The 18,643-nt window shown below is 39.3% G+C and overlaps 1 protein-coding gene across 1 annotated transcript in view; it reads left to right on the top strand.

The window, feature by feature from the left end:
• The window catches only part of LOC126158956 (glutamyl aminopeptidase-like), a 478,517-nt gene extending 460,151 nt beyond the window's left edge, over nt 1-18,366 (top strand). Inside the window, exons 16-19 of the mRNA XM_049916478.1 lie at nt 8,266-8,398; nt 10,320-10,433; nt 12,482-12,590; nt 17,832-18,366. Coding sequence (XP_049772435.1) covers nt 8,266-8,398; nt 10,320-10,433; nt 12,482-12,590; nt 17,832-17,984 — 509 coding nt within the window. The 3' untranslated portion in view covers nt 17,985-18,366. The remainder of the gene's footprint in view (nt 1-8,265; nt 8,399-10,319; nt 10,434-12,481; nt 12,591-17,831) is intronic.
• Nucleotides 18,367-18,643: the final 277 nt, after the last annotated feature.

The raw sequence follows: 18,643 nt of genomic DNA, 5'->3' as shown, positions 1-18,643 counted from the left end.
AGGACAGAGGATGCAGTATTTCTACATCATGAACAACATATGAAGAAAGTATAAAAAATCCAATATGACTAACTGAAGGACTGAACACTCAATTAATTTCAGACAGGGAGACAAGTGAAGAAAATGAAGAGGATGAAAACATTAAATTTTCTTATTGTGAAGCCACAGAATCTTCTATATTGGTCATGTAAAATGATACCAGATCTTGGATTTACATTTAATTGTGAGAGCCACTTCACAGGAGGTCCAGAGAAGGAGGGTTACAAAAGTATGGCCTTTTCTGTAAGAAAAAAGATGGTAATACTGTACATCTAAACGTGTATTGTGATGTAATTACGCACAAACTTCCAAGACTGGAAGAGTATAAGTGCACACATTATTCTCTATAATGGTGCTCCCATTAGTTGTTGTTGTTGTTGTTGTTGTTTTTTTTTTTTTGTGTAACTTCATCAACTGAAGCAGAATACAGGGTGTATCAAAAAGAATTATCCAATTTGAAAAAATCATAACTATTATGTTATTTGAGATATGAACAATGTACTATTGGAAGGAACAAACTCTTAAGTTTTACGTGGTTCCCGGTAGGTAGCAGCAGTGTGCGCCCACTTCAGTTCTAGTAAGAATGGTGTCGGGACAACAGAGAGCGTTTTGTGTTCTACATTCTGAGCAGTGCGGGTCACAGTAACAACTGTTCAGCGTGACTTTCATACAAGGTATGGTGTGAATTCTCCTACAGCACAGAGCATTAGATGATGGCATGAACAATTCCGAGAAACAACTTGTTTGTGTAAAGGCAAATCATTGGGCCATCCCTGAGTGTCTGATAAAGACATCGAACACATCTGCCATAGTTTTCTTTTCCCACAGTTGGAGACCAATTCGAACTTCATTTACCAACAGGATGGGACACCTCCACACTGGCATATGGAAGTGCAGGAATTTTTAAATCAAAGGATTACTGAACCATGGATCGGTTGCACTGGATCAAATGATTCAGCCTTACATTACTGGCCTCCAAGGTCACAGGACCTGACTGTATTTGTCTTTTGGGGGTTTATAAAAGACTCTGTTTATGTCTCTCCATTACCAACAACAATGAATGAACTGAGACGTCGCATAATAGCAACTGCGGAAACTGTATCTCAAGACGCGCGGTCGCTGCAGTATGGGAACAATATGAATACTGCGTTGACATATGCCGTGCATCTCAAGGGGGGCATATTGAAAACCTATGAAAAGGTATGAAAAAAAAAACTTTTGGAGTTTCCATTCATCAAGAAAACAAAATTCATTGTATATGTTTATTAGTTTCAGAAATATAGACATGCCAAATCAGATGATTCTTTTTGATACACCCTGTACATGCCAGCAACAGAATGCAGCAAAGGAATGAAACACATCAAGCCCCTTCTGCATGAGCTATCCAGAAGAGAACTGAAGACCATTCTTCTTGTAGGCAAAGTGCTATTGCAAATTATCAAATCAGCATAGTTAGACGAAGCAAACATATTGATGTGAAATTCCACTGTGTTAGTGAACAATACAGAGAATGTTTGTTTGAGATAAAGTATTGTAGTACAAGAGGACAGTTGGCAGACATACTTACCAATGCTCTGCAAAGGCCTAGGTATGAACAATTTAGAAATGGCATCATGAAACAATTACCATAACTTCAGTTATTTCAGTTTACTGTGTGAGTAACTAAAAATGTGATAGTTATTGAAAGAAAACATTATATTTTAAGGGTGGATGTTTAAAGTGTTACAGAATTGGTAAAACATAGTGTTTACAATAGGGTCTCCAAAGGTTATCAACTAGCGTAATAAGAAAATGAGAGTTATCTGGGACAGTATGTACTGTCTGTGTCACTGGTCTGCTGTTGTACAAAGATGGCAATACAAATAACTTATGTAGTTTAATCAGTGTGTCTTATAATATTTGTAATAAAGTGAACAGACAAAAGCAAAAATGCAGCAGACAAGCTATTACCATATTATGCCATCAGTGACACATTAGCACTCGTGCCCATGTTATGGATGCCAAGTTTGTGGAACTTTGGAAGCAACAGTTGTCATTGTCACAGAAGTTCACAGCAGATGACCCCTGTTGCAGCTAGCCTATAGTACAGTCAGTACCATAAACAATGGGGGCAGTCTTATGCAGCATGGGCTGCCGACTTGCAGGGTTGTGCATGCAAATGCTCTTTCACATGTCAGAGCTACAAACTTTTATATTTTGAATCTCTGATTTGGGATGCGATTGTGCACTTTCCCTCTGACAGGGATGTCACAACAAAAGCTTTGGTCAAGTCCAATCCTAGTCTTGGTGAAGTGCTTACAACTTATAAATCTTTTGAGACTGCTTCAAAGTGCTATCGAAATGATCAAATCAGCACAGTCAAATGAAGCAAGCATATTGATGTGAAATTTCACTGTGTCAGTGAACAGTACACAGAATGTTTCTTTGAGATGAAGTATTGTAATAAAGGAGGACAGTTGGGCCTACCAATGCTCTGCAAAGAGCCAAGTTTGGAAAATTTATAAATGGTATCATGAGATAATTACCATAACTTCCACTTAGTTTACTGTGTGAGTAACATTCTTTAGTGTCCCTTTTGTAATGTTAACTGAGCAGTTCAGAAACACCCTCCGTCATTGGTACTGTGACAGACTTTACAGCCAGAAGTGGCTGCCTGCACCATGCAGTGGATTGTGATGCCTGTGGAGTGGATTGTGATGCCTGTGGCAAGCAGTGTCTCCAAAACAGTAGCTTTTTCTCAACTTGATGCTCTGTTTGTTTCATACAAAGAGATTTTTGATCCAGTACTCAGGTGTGCACATAATTTTACCGCTACATCTCTGTGAAACCTTCAATTGTGCCAAAATTTTGTAGACCTCACCTGCTTCCATTTCAAGGGGAACTCGCAAGGCTTCAGGACCAGTGCATTATTTCCATAGTTTCCACCAGTCAATGGGTGACACCTAAAGTGACCCTTAAAAATATAACAGATCCTTACACATGTGTGGTGCTTTTAAGCTTGCTATTAATTCCCAGTCCAGCATTGATCTCCATTGGCCTTAGCCTTGATAACAGCTTCCACTCTTGCAGGCATACGTTCAGTCTGGTGCTGGAAGGTTTCATGGGGAATGGCAGCCCATTCTTCATGGAGTGCTGCACTGAGGAGAGGATCGATGTCGGTCGGTGAGGCCTGGCACGAAGTCAGCATACCAAAACATCCCAAAAGTGCTCTATAGGATTCAGGTCAGGACTATGTGCAGGACAGTCCATTACAGGGATGTTATTGTCATGTAATGTCTCCACCACAGGCCGTGCATTATGAACAGGTGCTCGATTGTGTTGAAAGATGCAATCGCCATCTCCGAATTGCTCTTCAAAAGTGGGAAGCAAGAAAGTGTTTGAAACATCAAAGTAGGCATGTTCTGTGATAATGCCATGCAAAACAACAAGGGGTACAAGACCCCTCCATGGAAAACGTGACCACACCATAACACCACCGCCTCCAACTTATACTGTTGGCACTACACACACGCTGGCAGATGACGTCCATCGGGCCTTCGCCATACCCACCCCACTGCCATCGGACTGTCCCATTGTGTACCATGATTCGTCACTCCACACAATGTTTTTCCACTGTTCAATTGTCCAATGTTTATGCTCCTTACACCAAATGAGGTGTCGTTTGGCATTTACCAGCGTGTTGTGTGGCTTATGAGCAGCTGTTCGACCATGAAATCCAAGTTTTCTCATCACCCACCTAACTGTCATAGTGCTTGCAGTGGATCCTGATGCAGTTTGGAATTCCTGTGTGATGGTCTGGACAGATGTCTGCCTATTACACATTATGACCCTCTTCAACTGTTTGCGATCTCTGTCAGTCAACAGACAAGGTCAGTCTGTACACTTGTATGACACAAGTGACACCCAATCACCTGAGCACGTTCGAAGTCCGTGAGTTCCGTGGAGCACCCCATTCTGCTCTCTCATGATGTCTAATGACTACTGAGGCTGTTGATATGGAATACCTGGCAGTAGGTAGCAGCACAATGCACCTAATATGAAAAACATATTTTTTGGGGATGTCCGGATACTTTTGATCACACATTGCATCTCCAACTGCCTATCAATAATATATCATGTCAGCTGATGTTCTTATGTATGCCATTTGGCTTAAATAGGTACAATCACTTCCTGTTTGGGGTTGTGAGAGCACCTGCCATTCTCCAAAAGTATTTACAACTGTATTAGTTATTTGGATGATATCATTGTTACTGGGTTACATGTGGGACATCACAGGAATCTTTAGTCCCTTTCTAAATGCCTCCAAGGAAACGGCTTACACTATCGGTTGGAAAAGTGGAGTTTCTTTGTCCTCAGGATCAAATATTTGGGGCACATTCTTAGTGACAAGGGTACCACGCCCACGCATGACCATGTCGATGTGATCATAACCATGCCAGGCCCCCCAATTGCAGTTGTTGCTGGAAAAAATCATGTACTCTGCCAACTTTATTCATCAAGTGGCACAAATCACCTGCCCCCTTCCTAAATCAGCTGTGCAAGAAGGGTGTAAAATTAGTGTGGCCGGCTGCCAGTCAACAGTGCTTCAAGGGATGGTCTTAAAGTGATGCCATTTCATGCTGTATGTGCCAAGGCTAGTGACAGATGTGTCTCAGTACAGCAGTGCAGTGGTTTTGTCTCACAAGGTCTCAGATGGTTCTGAATGCTCAAGCACCTTTGCCTCCAAAATGCTAACTGCACTGCATCTCAACTATTCACAAACTGAGGCGGTGACTTTGGCAACTATTTACAGGGTCAACGTATTTCATGTGTATTTGTATGGCTAAGTGTTCCACCTACTGACATTGTTCAGGCATTGGTCAGCCCCTGGAAAACATGGCGCAGTATCACATTGCCGGGCATTGTTTTTATGTGGGTACCACTATGAAATTCACTTTCGCCCAACACGTCAATGCAGATATCTTGTCCCACCTTCCTCTTGGCCCTGATACGGAATTCAGCCGCAAGGAGACAGTTTGTTTTGCTCTGGATCAACATCTCTAACAAACCATGGATAAATTCCTGCTTATCATGCGTGAGGTAGTGCAAGCATCTTCCTGTGACCTAATTCTGAAGATAGTTTTGTCTGCAGTTTAGAAAGGATGACCACAGCATGTTTCCCACCAGACCATCTGGCTTTTTGCAATTATTTTTCACTATGTTACAGGCTCAATGCCATGAAGTGTGTCTTAACATTGGCCACAGAAAGCTGAATGCAGCGTTGTCATTTTGTTCATACTCTATCCTCCATCCTCCAGCTCCTTCATGTTTGCACTGGGAGATGTCACATGTGGAGGCATTTGCCCGGCATCAGTGCTGACATTGAATGTACATACCACTCTAGTCATGCCTGCTCTCACAATCAGGAGGCCTCTGTGCTACATTTCTTGCAATATCCCTGCTCTGACCACCCATGGGAGAAGATCTAAGTTGATTTTGCCATACCATTTCAAGAAGCTTTGTGGTTGCTAGTGGTGGAAACTTCCCATATGTCCTTTAGATACAGTCCACTTCTAATCCTACTACCATTCCTGCACCTCAAGACCATTTTTGCCATTGAGGCTTGGTGTTCGACAACTAACCCCAATTTTCACTGGCACAGTTCCAAGTCTCCTGTTGCCACAATGGCACTGAACACCTGACTGCTGCCCCCTTTCATCCTGCCTCCAACACGAAGGCTGGGCAGGTGGTCTGGGCATTCAGCATTCAGATATGGAAGATATTGCTGATGTCATCTACCAATTATGCCTTTTACGGCTTCTTCACAACATATAGATCCTCCCTACCCGCCATCAGCGGAATCAGTTTGGCCAAAATTGAGCACAGACACTGGGATCTGACCCTGTTGGACCTCCTGCATCCCAAACAATGTGCCCAGCTCATGTGCAGGCCAGTCTACACGCAGGGCACTTGCGTCTGGGTGCACACATTTGGCTAGTGTCTGCAAAGGATCAAAGTGCTCGTTGTATGCCACAGAGGCTGTCAGTTGTTTAATGATGCAGCCAGGCATGTCTACCTCACCCGTCACAGCTCCACTCGCAACCAAGGTCACGATCAATATCCCCAAACCAACCTCTGCCTCTGTCACTGATTACGAAGACAGAGACCAGGGTCACCACCACTGTCCCTCTCATCCTCGCCATGTGGCTCCACTTGTCATAAGGTTGGTGAGGGGATCATAATTTTTGGAGTCTGCCTTTCCTCACAGAAATTGTACTGACACAACCTGCTGCCTTTGGCACACTGCTACCTCTGCTGCTCTTGCAGACCTTGGGCGGGCCCCGTGTGGGGGCCAGCCCCCAAGCCTATGATTCTGTATCTGCTGGTGGAGAGTTCTGCCACTCCATCCCCTCCCCCTCTCCCCTGCTGAAACATGCACAGGCCATGCCATTTTCCATTCTATGTACTGATTTCAGGGGGAAGGAGTTTAATGTCACTGCCAGAGGCTGATATTGATGGTGACTCTGAGGCATTACATCTAGTGAACGACAAGCTGCCAGAGTGTGAGCATCATGTCACATGAGCCCAACCACTCACAGCAATGGAGCAGGAGTGGACATAAAGAGTTTTGTGCCTAACGACAACACTGAGCACAAAAGTGACACCACATCATCTTCTCATATGAGTCCCAGTTCTGCATTCAGCATCATGATGGAACCCATGTGAAGAGGCTCCGAAGAAGTTGAATGTTGCCTGATTGTAATCTTCATTGTCATATGGGCCCCAGCACTTAATGTGATGGTATGGGATTCCACAGGGTACACAACACAATCACCTCTGTTTAATGTAGCATGTATGTTGGGCAGCAGCTGTTACATTTCTGATATGTAAGGCAAGTGGCTGTGCCCTCTCTTCAAAATCTCCATGACATTATCTTTCAACAAGACATGTTGTGACCTACCTCGATACAAGGCATGTTTGACTGTTGCCCAAGCAGCACATTCTCCAGATCTGTTGCCATTTGAAAATATCTGGTCATGGGTTGCCAAAATTTTGACATACCATCCCTTCCCAGCCACCATGATGAGCTCTGGCACAGAGTTCAACTGCCATGTGATGACCTACTGGTATCTGTCATCCAAATTCAGTTCGACTTGATGTTTGACTGCGTTTGAGCACCATGTACTAAATTTCACCTTCTGTTCACTCATAAATCTCCTACAAAATTAATCGTCTGTTCTTGTTACTATATTCCATACACATAATAAGTCAAGTTTTATTATTTTCTGTTCTTCTTGGGGATGCAGTTTTTATGATCAGTAGTATATTTATTCACTCCCTACCTCCTTATTTACTTTTTTTCCATTCTGCAGCTTGTTTCAGCCAGATCTATTTACTTGGAGATTTGAGATCTCATCTTTCACATATTGATTATCAGCAGCTCATTGTTTTTTTAAATTATTATTATTAGAGTTGGCTGTTTGTCCATAGTCATTTCCTAATAACATCCTACATGTTGTACCTTTTGTGCTAGCTGGGTTTGGAGAGAATTTTCTTAGTCTTTCACATTTGCCTGTACATCCTTTCCTTCTCCTACAACATTTTTATTCTGATGAAGGACATTTTGAAAGAAATCAGAAAAAAGATAGGAAGCTGACATCAATAACACCATCATAGACAGAGCATAAGCTCCGATAGGATGAAGGCAGTAAGGCACGCCATGGAACATTCAAATATGAATGACACTATCCTTCCCAATGTCACTTAACAATTCTAGCACCTCACTCAGTCTTGGTCAGAGATTTAATGTGTTCTTAAATTTCTTTATGTATCTACAGTGCTCTAGTTCTTGCTGTTCCGGTTACATGATAACTGAACAGTACTCGCTGAGTCAGAAACATCATTGAGCTAAATTTGTACTTTCATTTTGAATAAATTTGACTGTTAAATAAAGGTGGACAGAGAGATATATAAAAAGCATTACTTATTGAATCTCCCTTGTATATGATAAGACCTATAGTATAAGACTTCATGTGGTTGTATTTTGCCATAAACATCAAAAGTAGACAAAGAAATAATCTGTACAACTTGTACAGAGCAGTGTCCTAAAATTGAACACATTCCTTCACTTTTGCTTCTGGCCTTAAGAAGCAATCACTGAATTTAATGTCATACTTAAGCTTTTAGGTGTGAAGTTGCCATGAAAATGAAGATTATTTCTAACAGTTGCTAAATTCTTGTCTACAGGAATGTCAGCAAATGGGTCATTTGAAAGCTGGGAACAGATGTGGCAATTATATGTTGCTGAGACAGACGCACAGGAAAGAACAAAACTACTGTATGGGCTTGCAGGGATCCAAAATGAGGAGGCAATTCGCAGGTAATAAATGAAATATGGGCAGACAATCCCCAAATGCTAAGCTGTTTGTTTGGCACTACTTAACTCATCTGTACTAATTTCAGAGATATACAGAAAAACATAGTTGACTGGCACAATGATCAATTTTTCTCGGTGGTTTTATCAAGTTATTACATCATTATTAAATTATGTCACAAAATGTATGTACATTATAGTTGATGCACAGTTTATAATTTTAATACACTTATTACATTTTGTAGCAATGTTACATCATAAAATATATTTACACAGAGACAATAATAAGAGAGATTTATTATGCAGAAATATAATGTTAAATATATATACTACCAGACAGAAAGAGGAAAGCATCTAGAAGACATGATCAGATGTCAGTGTAACTTCATACATGTACACACCATTGGCAAGTATGTAAATGACCAGAGCTGCATTTCTCTCTGATTGGTAGAACAGCCACTGAAGTGCATTAATGTTGTTCATGTTTAGTGTTGTTACCATGCCTGGTAGGGTATTAAGATTCATGAACAGCACTAGGTGTTAAGTGATCACTGTGAAGGACATGGAGATACCACATACTTGTCTGAGACAGTACTATCAGCATCTGATAGAATTTGAAACAGGTGTCAATGTGGGTCTCCATTTGGCCAGCTGGTTGAATCATGCAGCATCCACATTTGTGGGACATTCAGACGTGACAGAGACCTGATGTTAGACTGCATCAGTATTTGAGATTAGGTTCACTAATTGTCAACATTCTGGTTGAACATGTCTGACCACCACAAGGGAGGATCCACCGTACTCTCCACCAAGAACATCACAACCCTTTCACATCCGTGCCTGCCATCCAAGAACAAGTAATTGCCTCTCTACAATATTCTGTGTCATCCTGCACATTTTGTCAGAGACTAACAGCAGCTGGACTAGGGAATTACTGTCCCATGTGTAGGCTGCCTGTTACACCACAGTGGCACCATGATCGGGGAGCATGGACTGCTGATGAATATCATTGCAGTGTGTTCATTAATTAATTGTGATTTCATCGGAAAGTATGACAGTGACCTGGTTTGGAGAGAGACAGTGGCATTACTCATGGTGTCACAGTGAGGGGAGCCATTGGGAAGCTCATGGCACAGTGGTATATGACAGACTTCCTGACAAGCTCATATTTTACCTCACATGTGGTAGTATCATGGAGTCATTTTGGATGACACTCATCCAAACATGACACATGTCTCTACAAACTGTCTGTATGGTGTTGAGGTAGTTATTTGACTGGCAAGTTCCCCAGAACTGTCCCTAATTGAACATGTGTGGGGCTAACTCAGCTTTCAAGTCTATCCCAGTGCCATTATCCAGGGTATCAAGGACTGTTTACAACAGTTGTGGGCCAGATTGCATTAAAAGATATCATAGCAGCTTTATGACACATTTCTCAAACATATCAGTGAATGCAGCCAGGCCAGGGGAGCAGGAATACAATGTGGTACTTATTAGTGGGCTCATTATATCAAGTATTATAAATTGAATCCAATTTTGTAATCGCTGAAATGACATCACATCACATCTAAAATTGTGAAGTGTCATTTTGTTTTCTCCTCCCCATCTTGATGTTTCGCATTTGCTCTATCAGGCAGTGTATCGGATAGTGGAAAATCATAAGTGGGATAGAAACTGTAGAATGGATGGCACTAGCCACTGGTTATGAAACAGACACATTGAGCTGTCTGTAGAAATATAAACAAGAATGTGAACACAGTTGCTCAGATTACAGCTTTCATTCATCTTCACATAGTATTGGTACATGTACAACTACAGTGGCAATTCCAGTTATTTAATAAATTACAGATTATTTTTCTCTTGAGTATTATTGGTATTAACACAAGTAAAATATATTTTTATGTCTTATTGTATTATTCTTATTCAGGTACCTCAACTACACAAAGGATGAGAGCTTGATAAGATCACAGGACTTCTTTACAGTCATTGGCTACATCTCGGGCAATCCTGTGGGCAGTCAAATTATTTGGGATTTCTATAGGTAATTTTTTTAAATAAATTTGTCCTGTCAAACACTAAAATTAGTATTAATTTTAAGGAAAAACTAACAGATATGCAAAATATTACAGTTTTCATTAATTCATGTGTGCAATAAAAATGCACAGATTATACTTAAACTTTTCTCTCCAGTACTTAGTTCTACTGACATCTTGAGGTACTGGGTTCCTGTAGGGTATCAGTGTAACACTGATATCCAGCAGAACACCCAACACATCAAGATGTCAACAAATTTATGGGTTAGCCTGAAAAGAAGTACATTTATTTCTACTGATATTTGTGATAAGATTCTTAATTTGAATTCCTTAAAGAACTTGACTGGAAGGACACGTGTGAAAATTTAGAATGGTAGAAATAATAACAATGAGTGGAGAGTACTTTGCTCCTCTCACTTGAAAAAACATTATTTTCATTGTTATGTTGTGTGGCTTGTGCAGTGTGGCAACGAAATTTCAATGGGGCACCACTGAGGAAGGTGTGGTAGCAGTAAGGATGGGGATGATTTCATTTGAAGTTGGGGCCAGGAAGTTTCTTTCACACATGCCCCAGTAGTGACAATGCATGGCCAAATGAACAATGTGTAATTATGGTAAAGACCTACTTTTCTAACAATCAGTCGCTTGTTGCTGTGCAGTATAAATTTTATGCACATTTCAATACAGCCACCTTAAGTCCTGTTCCCAGCCAGCAGTCAGATGTTTTGTGGGTCGACGCCTTCAGGGCCACTGACAATTTACAAACAAGAAGAATGGGGGGTTACCATGGCCCATGAGTTCGCCACTGAATGTCAAAGCAGTAAGTTAGTGATTTTTACAATCTCTTCGGCACTCAGCAGTCAAGCATACATTTTCCCTATAACTTTCTGATTCTTCTGTGAGACGAATTTTTCATAACCACCTCCATTTTTAATTTCTAATTTGGTTGTGGTGCAAGTACTCTGTGAATGTAATTTTTCTGCTAGTCAGAATGTGAGTGAAGAGTTGTTTGTAAAGTAACCTCATAATGTGCTGATGTTCTTCAGTTATGAGACGCACTTTCAGCTGGCTGGTGTGAATAAATAAAACATGTGCTACTGCAGTGTCAACAGTCCCAGAAAATGTAATGAAAGGCCCCTTCATTCAGAACATGTAACTGTTTGGTATACATTGCCAAGAATAGGGATCATTGGTCCTTGTGGTTTGAAGAAAACAAGTGTCATTAAATATAAATTCTCACTGATTTGTCTACGTTAGTGAGTCTTGCACAAATTGATGTTTAGTATGTGTGGTTTCAGCAATATGGGGCCACAGCACACACAGTTCGAACTACATGCATTGTGGAAAAAGTTCTGTGAGCACCTGATCTTCTTGAAGGGCAATCATCTGTGGCTGGCATGTCCAAGTTTAGCCTCCCTTGTGATTTTTTTGTAGGGACATCTACAATACATTGTTTGCATGTCAAGGGACCCTCGCATAGTTGAAGGAGAATTCTCACAAAGAAACAGCCTGTGTACCAATTGCTATCCCCAAAAACGAAATTTCAAGATTCAAGTAAATCAGTGAATTGATAATTTGGGTATAATTTCCTAGATATCATTTATGTTTTTTTTATTATTATTATTGAGCTCTCAAATTTGCAAGTTTCATGGCATTCATGTATCTTTTGAACTAGCATTTAGGCTTGTTTGTATGATTTTAAACAAATTCATCTTCATCATGTCCATTTTCTACTTTTGAAAAGCAGATGTGTTGTTCAATTTCAGTAGATGAAGATTCAGCAGTAATTTTCTCGTCATTTTGTCAACATGGTTGTAACATCTGCTAATTTTAAACACAACCTATCTCTCATTCTTGTATTCTGCAGCTTTTACTTTTGGTTTCCATTACTTGAGTGCATTATATGAAAATCCAATAAGTGATGCATGTTAGGACAGAGAAATATAATTTCATTTGTCTTAAATCTTTTAAAATAGGGTAGATCCTTTCGTCTTAAAGTAGTTTTCAACTTAAGTGACATTTTGCACATAAAATCATGAGACTTTCCTTGTTTCAGAAATGAGTGGGAATACTTGGTGGAGAGATTCACACTGAACAATAGATACTTAGGCCAGTTAATTCGGACTATAACAAAGTACTTTAGTTCACAAGAAAAACTCGATGAGGTGAGTAAACACAACTCTGGTATTTGTCTTAATGTCTAAGCAGTAAATATTAGAAAGGGAGATAAAAATCAGCAGCTGTCTCTTTAAAGCATAAACAAATACTTTTCATTCTGTTGACTGTCAATGTGCTATATACTTGATTGCTACAAGACCTCTGGCAAGCCCTGCACACCTTTAAGCCTGGTGCTACATCAGTTAATAGATAGAGGAAATACAATGTTAAGTCTACTGATCTCAACACTGCCCTTAACATACCCTTCTTGACATACTAGGTACTGGTGGAAGATCATAGCAGCAGTCACATCTCCAGTTACTCAAAACTAGTGAATGGCATAGCACAAAGAGGGCAAAATATTCTAGAAGCTCATGTACTATTTGAGCATTCATTTATTTAATATTCCCAACCAGGTCGTTCTTAAAAGCAAAGTACTCGAGGATCCTTTGGCCCTTTAAGTATGGCACTTTAGTGCAGACCATCACATTGAGCTGTGGGATTCCAAGTTATTGGAACAAAGGTTACCTATGGGGAATCTCATACCACTGCAGACAGAAAAGAGAGAATCCCTTTGCCTTTGTCAGAATATTCTCTCATTGAGTTGTTGCTGCATGGATTTAGTTGATTCTACCAGAAAACAAAAACCTAGAAAATGCCAGTCTTGGTCAGACATGAAATTTATGGCCCTTTGGTGCAAGCCAATCAGCTATCAAGCTATTATGGATGACATGATTGGGATGGAAAATGAGTGCAAAAGAAGTTTCTCATCCATAACTGTGACTAGCTACGTGTGTTTGCTCCTTTTGCACCAACTGAGATGGAGGGCCTTGGACACTGATTAGCAGAAACATGACACAGGCTTCTCCTTTCACCAATCCTGAGCTTAATTCTCCTCTGTGTCTGGATGAGGGCTTACATAGCCTCTCTGGTCCATTTTTACATTTACATTCTGCTCTGCATTTTTTTAAATGATCAAGATGTGTCTAAAATTTGCTCCTGCTGGAGGCTGTCCTTTGAAATCTATGTAATATTTTATTTTCCACAATGATGACACCATAGTGAGGAGAAATAGATAGTGCTATTTTTGGACAAAGAAGGCCTCATCCTCTCTTGGGATGTCCACTCAGAGAAACTAGACAGTATTTTTCTCTCTACCTTGTATCCCATCATCTGGGGGTTTCAGAAGAAGACTCCAGGACACCAAATTCAGCATGATGGTCCTTTGTTTTCGTAACCTGCCCTGCCATATTGGACAATGAAAACTGGTAATTAAATAAATGCTGAAATTCTGCACTTTACCTACTAGAATGATCCTCTTCACAAGGATACCAATTTAAATTTATAGTAAGCCTCATATTTTAATTACCGTACTTGAGAACTAAGCAAATTAAAAGTTTGTAATCCAAAGATTATAATTTCAATCAGAGTAGTAAGTCAGATCAGTTTTGGCTCATGTCTGGCACAAGTACATCTTTTGTCTTATTCTTTTTACATTATTTTTGCATCAGTTATGATCAGTTTCGATACTGAATATATATTTATTAGTTGGCGTTTTGACATAAAACCTGTACCTTGAAGACCGTGCAGGTCATTTTCACAATTCTTTTTGTCTGTGATCTATTGAGAAAAATATTGTTATTTTGTTGATCATTTACTTCATAAGCCAAAACTAACTATTAATAATATTTAAATAAAAGAAAAAGGAAGAAAAACAGAAAATTAGGAAATATCAAGATTGAAGATGGTGAGAGAGCAAAACATCATTAAATGTATATTAAGAAAAGCTGATAGGTGTAGTGTTATTATCTACAGTTGTTTGTGACACTTTAAACAGTAACATGATCACCAAATAATTTAGAATTTGAATTTTTCTGTATCTTCATGATGATACTCCTTTTCACAAAGTACCGGATGATCAAAAAGCCAGTATAAATTTGAAAACTTAATAAACCACGGAATAATGTAGATAGAGAAGTAAAAATTGACACAAATGCTTGGAATGACATGGGATTTTATTAGAACAAAAAAAAGTTCACAAAATGTCCAACAAATGGCACTGGACAGCAAAACGTCAGTGATTGCGCATGACAATCATGTATAAAAGGAGCTGTAATGAGAGAGAGAATCAGATGTGCCAGCAGTCGCAGCATGTTGACGTTACCTGAAAAGGCGCTTTTAGTGAAGCTGTATTATCAGAATGGGGAATGTGCTAGTTCAGCGTTATGATCCTTACGATCCTATCACCATAGGAAGGGGATTCAAATGGGTAAAGGTCCGTTGACAAATGCAGCTGTGGCGAGAATGATTTCGAAGTTCGAAGCCACGAGTTGTTTAGGCGATAGATCCTGTAGTGGCTGACCGAGCACAAGGTGTAATGCTGCTGAGACAGTTCAGGAAGAAATGGAAACAGTAGCGGGTATGTCTATGCACCAGGAAGTCAGCGCTTTTGCAGTTGCACGTCGCACCGGCATTCCATACACAATTGTTTGGTTGGCACTTAGGCGTACCCTCCGATGCTATCCGTACAAAATCCATTGGCATCATGAACTGTTGCCTGGCGATTTAGTGAAGCGGAGGGCCTTTGCGGTGTGGGCGTTTCAAAAGATGGCGGAAGATGACAATCGGTTGAGTAACATGTTGTGGACCGACGAAGCTCATTTCAGGCTCCGAGGGTCTGTCAACGCCCACAACTGCAGAATTTGGGCTACCGAAAATCCTAGAACTGTCGTGGAAACCCCATTGCACGATGAGAAAGTCATGGTATGGGTTGGATTTACCACATCTACTGTTATTGGGCCTTTTTTCTTCGAGGAAATGCGTGATTCTGGTTTTGTAACTGCTACTGTGATGGGTGGGAGGTACACCGATATGTTACAGAATCGCATCATCCCCAGCCTGGCTGATAAACACCTGCTGGAACGTACGATGTTTATGCAGGATGGTGCTCCACCCCATATTGCTAGATGCATGAAAGATCTCTTGTGCGCATCGTTTGGTGATGATTGTGTGCTCAGCAGCCACTTTCGTCATGCTTGGCCTCCCAGGTCCCCGGACCTCAGTCCATGCTATTATTGGCTTTGGGGTGACCTGAAGTCGCAAGTGTATCGTGATCGACAGACATCTCTAGGGATGCTGAAAGACAACATCCGATGCCAATGCCTCACCATAACTCCGGACATGCTTTACAGTGCTGTTCACAACATTATTCCTTAACTGCAGCTATTGTTGAGGAATGATGGTGGACATATTGAGCATTTCCTGTAAAGAGCACCATCTTTGCTTTGTCTTACTTTGTTATGCTAATTATTGCTAGTCTGATCAGATGAAGCGCCATCTGTCGGACATTTTTTGAACTTTTGTATTTTTTTGTTCTAATAAAACCCCATGTCATTCCAAGCATGTGTGTCAATTTGTACCTCTCTATCTACATTATTCCATGATTTATTCAGTTTTCAAATTTATACTGACCTTTTGATCACCCGGTATGTATTTGCTAAAGTGACCTATCCAAAGCACTGATCTGAACCCCATTTTGAGAGAAACTAGGCTGTTATGTGCATCCAAATGAATTCACTCAAACCTCAACAACTACTATGGAGCTTGTTCCAGTATGCCAGAACTTAGTAAATAACATGGTAACTTAAATAATGTTAATTGATTCTTTCATCAATGCTTGGTAGAATAAATTCATAACTATAAATACAAAACACAAAATCATGGATATTCTACAACATTAAGAAACATCCACAGCTTTGTGCTTTTCATTTTTAATTCAAACAACTTCTAAACACTGGAGATCAATACCAAAAACGCCAACTCACCTCCTTAGAACTGACATTGTCAGTAAAGTTTTCAGTCTTTGATATCCAAACTAAATAGAGAACTCATAAGGACTGATGAACTGTGTGTCCTTCATGAAACTAGAAATGAGTACTGAATTAATTGTGAGATCAGCAAGTGGGCCGTAACAAGAAGCAACACAAGAAAAACAACTGGGTAGAAGGTGAAATAGGAATGAAATGAAAGGCAAAAAGAGTTAAACAGAGCCTGATACAGCACTTTTTTTTGTACGAGAATTAACTTTCTTCGTTTTCAAAAGCGAACATAGTACACCAAAAATGTAAAACTTAAAGTAAGGAGAATACTGAAAAAATGAATAGAATAAATAGTTTCTATTTATTAATTATTTAATGTTATAAATAATCAAGAGATTCAGTGGCAAGAGAAGTAAAAAAAATCCTGCCATTAAAACTAGTGTAAATACAGTAGTTATTCAGGTTAAAAATTAAATGACTGTGTAACAACATGGCTTATAAAGCTATATGTAGCACAAAGAAGTTAAAAAAAAAACTCTTATTTCGGGTGCTTCCTTGGGATCTAATGGAGCAAAATAAAATATATGGAAGTTGTTTTTTTCATTCATTTGTTCATTCACACACCACACCACACAGCTTCCATCATAGAGGAAAATCTGTAAATGTAAAATGAATCAAAGTTTACATTAAAAAATGAAAAAAAGGATTTAACACTAAACTGTACAAAGTATTATCAATACACTATCACTGCACTGTTATATATTACTTTTGCTTACACAAGCTCTAGATAACATGATTTTCTATATTGATATTCATCAACAAATAAGTGTTCTCTACAATTGTATTGATAGGGCCCTGTTAACAGTTAACATTGTTGCATCTCATGTTTCTAACAGGAGTCATCTATAATTGAATCCAGATGGTGAGATTATTTTTATAAATTTATTAAAGCAAAAGGCAAACAAATTACAGTATGATTTAAAACAGGTACATGAAGTAAATTATCATTTATTCACATAATAATCTTCTCAGTAAAGTTCACACAAAGGAATGAGCTGAAACAATTGCTCAGTATATAGTAGAGTATTCAGTAGACATTCACATATATAAAAGTTTCAACTTTGCTTTTGAACTTGTATTGTCCTTCAAAACACTATATTTGTGCACAATGTAGTTGGATTCTTCCAGTACTGTGGTCTGATTGAAAATGTAGGTCTCTCTCTCTCTCTCTCTCTCTCTCTCTCTCTCTCTCTCTCTCTCTCTCTCTGTGTGTGTGTGTGTGTGTGTGTGTGTGTGTGTGTGTGTGTGTGTGTGTGTGTGTTTTCTCTTCTAAATATTATTTCAGTGAGTGAAACCATTGGAGTTGTCTTATTATATTTTATAAATTATGTTGGTGTATTGCAGTTATTCATTTTCATGTGGTTGTTGCAGATGAAAGCGTTCTTCAAAAAGTATCCAGAGGCTGGTGCTGGAACAGCAGCACGCAGTCAGGCACTTGAGACAGTTGAAGGAAATATACAGTGGCTTAGTAGCTATCATGACACAATCAAAATGTGGCTTTCTGTGAAACCAATTCCATCTTGAAAAATAAATGCTGACAGTCTACGGAGCTTTAAGTGCTACAGACATTATGTCTACCACATACAACAACTTAAGTAGTTGTTTAACTTTTATTTAAATAAAAAAATTCAAATGAACCTTGTAAAAAAGAAATGTGATGTTACCTGCTGCAGATGAAACACAGTGTGTAATGTAAATATGATGTTTCATTTGTGACTATTGTCAGAGAAGTGCAGATTCAAAACATTTTACAAATATGTTTAATTATCATACAGATCATAAAGACATTTGAGATGTATCAATGTCTTTGCATCAGTGCTGCCTTCAGTGTTGTTAAATAATTCTGTAAATATTATTGTACATCAATCAATTTTGTTGTGATTATATTTTTATATAAGCAAGTTAATACTGGCTTTGTTTATTTACAGAAATCGGTTTGCAGTACATGATTTAAGATAGATTTCCAGCTCTGAGTTCAAATTTTCCTTAAACTAAAAGTTTCAGGTGCATTTTTCTGGTGTTTCAGTGCATATTTATAGTTTCACTTCTGCAACCTGCAGTTAGCCTAAACAAGTACTGTTCTTCACATGTTTTATATACCTCATGTTAAGAGAAAATGTTGGTTTATTTTATTTATTGATCCTTTTTGTCTTTTGTGTACATGGGTACAATTAGATATTGGA

Source organism: Schistocerca cancellata, chromosome 2, assembly GCF_023864275.1.
Source record: "Schistocerca cancellata isolate TAMUIC-IGC-003103 chromosome 2, iqSchCanc2.1, whole genome shotgun sequence".
Taxonomy (NCBI): Eukaryota; Metazoa; Arthropoda; class Insecta; order Orthoptera; family Acrididae; genus Schistocerca; species Schistocerca cancellata.
This window is presented reverse-complemented; position numbering and strand designations above follow the sequence as displayed.